At 54.6% G+C, this 3,985-nt stretch overlaps 1 protein-coding gene across 1 annotated transcript in view; it reads right to left on the reverse strand.

The window, feature by feature from the left end:
- Positions 1-1,240: 1,240 nt before the first annotated feature.
- The window catches only part of LOC108641886 (trichohyalin-like), a 9,186-nt gene continuing 6,441 nt past the window's right edge, over positions 1,241-3,985 (reverse strand). Inside the window, exon 2 of the mRNA XM_029964951.1 lies at positions 1,241-3,854. Coding sequence (XP_029820811.1) covers positions 1,521-3,854 — 2,334 coding nt within the window. The 3' untranslated portion in view covers positions 1,241-1,520. The remainder of the gene's footprint in view (positions 3,855-3,985) is intronic.

Consider the following 3,985-nt stretch of genomic DNA (forward strand, 5'->3'; position numbering starts at 1 on the left):
CCCACCCCTGCAGCCCCCCCAGTACCCTGTGCAGTGTGTGAGTGTGCAGGACACTGTTGTGAGCTCTGGAGGTGATGATGGAGGGGCTGGAATGTCTGAAGCTGGACTTGGCAATGGCACCTGAGACCCTCTGGGTAAGTACTGAGTGTGACATACTCAGGCACAGCCCCCATGTGGTATAATGGAATTGTTTATTACAGTTCTTTCACGGTTTATATACCCCATTACATCAGCAGTAAGTTCCTGTTAGTAACTTTTCTCTATATCTACTTTTTAGTTAAGCATTCACTGTCCATGAGAAAAATACTCCCAAGCAATTTCCCACACACAAAGATACATCTCACCACTTCCACTTTTATCTTACCAAGTTCCCCTTAAGTTTTTCCCAGGGTCATGTAATCTTGGTTCCCTACAACTGAGGGACAACCAAATGAAGCAGGTGTGTGTCCACGGGCTGCTCTCGGCAACCCAGGCAGGACAATGACATGGATGAATTGTTCTTTAAGGAATATCCGAGGAACATCTCCAAATACACCTCCCTTGTCCTTGGGGGGGAAGTCAGCTGGGCAGTGTTAGCTGGGAACAGCACACAGCTGGTCAAACTGGTCCAGGAGCTTCCTAAAACACCTGGATGACAATTTCTTGGTACAGGGATTCAGGGAACTGCCTCAGAGAGGTCACAGGTTGGACTTGATGATCTTGGAGCTCTTTTCCAACGTTCCTGATTCTGGGATTCTTTCTCCTGGTTGAGCTGCAGCACGTTGGCTTTCCCAGGGCAGCCTCCTTTAGGACATCCTTGCTGAGAGCTTTGAGCTGATCCAACAGGTACCTGTGAGGAACAACACAGACCCTCTGCTGCCTTGGGGGGGATGGAGCAGGGGAACCTCTCCTGCCCGGCACAAGGCTGCAGGCAGGCAGTGCTGCTGAGGAACACACTCCAGCCTGGCCCCAGGGAGTGACCTCTGGGAGATTTTTAGGAAGAATTTGTTCTCTGTGAGGGTGGGGAGGCCCTGGCAAAGGTTGCCCAGAGAAGCTGTGGCTGCCCTTGGATCCCTGGAAGTGTCCAAGGCCAGGTTGGATGGGGTTGGAGCAACCTGGGCTGGTGGAAAGTGTCCCTGCCCACGTGTTCCAATCCATTAGGGAGAGATGCCTCTGCCCAAATTAAGGTGTAAATGAGACAATTTGCTGACAACACTTCGATTTTATTTAACATAGACTTTATTTAACTATAAATGTGAACTAAAGAGATAGAGATACTGGATACTTAATGACAACTATAGTTACTTAACCAGCTTAATGAATTAAATTAGTGAACATACTAAAGCCATCTTCGGTTTGTTTAGGAATACTCGTGGATATAGCAGTCCTGCAGGGAGGTTGTGGGAGCAACAGCTCCTGTCATTGCTCATCCCTGCAGGACTCGTCAAGAATTGGAGGAAGTGTCAAAAGTCAGTGGTAGAGTCATTTTCTGTGGAAGAATTGCAGAGGGGTCTGGGCCTGGCCCGGCGGCGGAGCGGGGCCTAATCCTCGAGCTGTCCCGGCACGCAGGCACCAAACAGCCTGCCCAGAGCCCTGAGCATCTGCCTGAAACGAGAGGGACGTTTCCTGGGGAGCCAAGTCTGTGTCGCTGCCTCTGCCACCTGCTTGCGCAAGGCAGGAGGAGCTGCAGCCCCTCGGGGGGCCTGGACCTCCAGCTGGGGAGGGCAGGGGCTGGGGGGGCGGCAGGGCCTCTCTGGGGCAGGGCCCTGGCTCCGTGTCCCTGCCTCTGCCTTTGCCACCCACTTGTCCAAGGCGGGAGGAGCTGCAGCCCCTCGGGGGATCTGGGCTGCCAGCCGGGGAGGGGAGGCACAGACCCGGCGCTCAGCCCACGCCTCGCGAGGGACGGGCATCGGGAGCCCCTCTTCCGCAAGGATTCCCAGCCTGTGTTCTGTGCCTTGTCCTTGGGACAGCTCCAGGAAGCTCAGTTCTTCCCACTCATCCTCCTCGGGGCACAAGGGCTTGACCCCGAAGCTGTGGATGGTCATGCGTTCCCAGTCCAGCAGTGTGAGCTCCCTGTCACTGTCGTCTTCCCACCGGGACAGTATTGAGGGTCTGTAGACTTCCCAGTCAGAAAACTCTTGGCCAAAGGAGTCTTCGTCTTCGGAAAGCTCTTCGGCAATGGAGTCTTCCCAGTCAGACAGTAGTTCTTGGAAGCCACTGAATTTTCCTTGGAACTGCCCTTCCATGCTGGTTTCTTCCGACTCGGTCAGTTCTGGGTAGCTACTGCCATTTCCATGGGATTGCTCTTCCTCGCTGGATTCTTCCCACTTGAGCATTTTTTGGAAGGCGCTGACTTTTCTCTGGAACTGCTCTTCCTCACTGGATTCTTCCCAGTCCGATGGTTCTTGGCGGATCTTCACTTCTCCATGGAACAGCCCTCCCTTGCTGTCAGACAGCTCTTCCCAGTCAGCCACTTTTTTGTACTTCTTCACTTCTTGGGACTGCCCTTGCTCGAGGTTTTCTTCCCAGTCCGACACTTCCTGGTAGCTCTTCACTTCTGCTCGGGACTGCTCTTCCTCAATGTATTCTTCCCAGTCGGACACTTCCTGGCATCTCCTGGATTCTCTCTGATCTCCCCCTTGCTTGATGTTTTCTTCCCAGTCTGACACTTCCTGGTAGCTCTTCACATCTCCGTGGGACAGCTCTTCCTCACTGTAGTCTTCCCAGTCAGATACTTCTTGGCGTCTCTTGGATTCTCCCTGGGACTGCTCTTTCTCCCTGTTTTCTTCCCAGCCGGACATTTCTTGGCGTCTCTTGGATTCTGCCTGGGACTGCCCTTTCTCCATGTTTTCTTCCCAGTCGGACACCTCTTGGTAGCTCTTTGCTCCTCTGTGGGACAGCTCTTCCTCGCTGCATTCTTCCCAGTCGGACACCTCTTGGAAGCTTCTCTTTTTTCCCTGGGACTGCTCTTGCTTGATGTTTTCTTCCCAGTCGGACTCTTCTCGGTAGCTCTTTACTTCCCCCTGGGGCTCCTCTTCCTCGCTGTATTCGTCCCAGTCGGACAGTTCCTGGTGGCTCTTGACTGGTCCAGGGGACGGCTCCTGCTCCCTGCGCTCTCCCCCTTGGGACACTTGCTGGTAGGTTTTGGTTTCTTCTTGGGACAGATCTTGCTCTTCCTCATCTTCCCATTGGAAAATCTCTTGGTCAACATAATATTTCCAATCTTGGCCCTCCCCAGCCACGGCCCCCTCCTCGGTGTCTTGCACTGATAGGAATGACCCTCTCTCTGCCTCCTCCTGCTGCTCACGGAGGGCCTGGGCTTCCAGGCTGGGAGCTGAGAGGCTGAAGGGGCTGCAGGGGCTCCGTGGGGCCAGGACCAGGCTCCCTTCCCTTTCTGCTGTAAATGTTGATATTGTTTCAGTGTCCCAGGTCTGTTCCAGGTCTTCCTGTTCCTCCCGCTCCTGGCCCGATCCCTTAAGCTTAGCCTTGATCAGGACTTCACTGGTGCTGGACTGGTCTGTATCCAGCAGAGCCTGGCTGCCCTCTGAGGGGCTCTGTAGGGCAGGGACCAGGCTCCCTTCCCTTTCTGCTGTAAATGTTGTTACTGTTTCCGTATCCGTGGCTTGTTCCATATCTCCCTGTTCCTCCAGCTGCTGCTCAGATCCCTGCATCACAAGCTCAGCCTCACTCAGGATCTCAGGGGTGATTTGATGGTCACTGCCCAGCAGGGCCTGGCTGCCCTCTGAGGGGCTCTGTGGGGTAGGGACTGGGCTCTCTATCCCTGCAGCTGTTTCTTGCATTTCTGCAGCTGTGCTTTGTTCCAGGTCTCCCTGTTCTTCCACTTCCTGGCCGGATCCCTGGACCACAAGCTCAGGCTCACTCAGGATCTCAGGGGTGATTTCCTGGTCAGTGCCCAGCAGGGCCTGGCTGCCCTCTGAGGGGCTCTGTGGGGCAGGGACTGGGCTCTCTGTCCCTGCTGATGGCACCAGCTCCCCAAAGCTTGGAG

Source organism: Manacus vitellinus, unplaced genomic scaffold (assembly GCF_001715985.3).
Source record: "Manacus vitellinus isolate BGI_N305 unplaced genomic scaffold, ASM171598v3 scaffold_86_pilon, whole genome shotgun sequence".
NCBI lineage: Eukaryota > Metazoa > Chordata > Aves > Passeriformes > Pipridae > Manacus > Manacus vitellinus.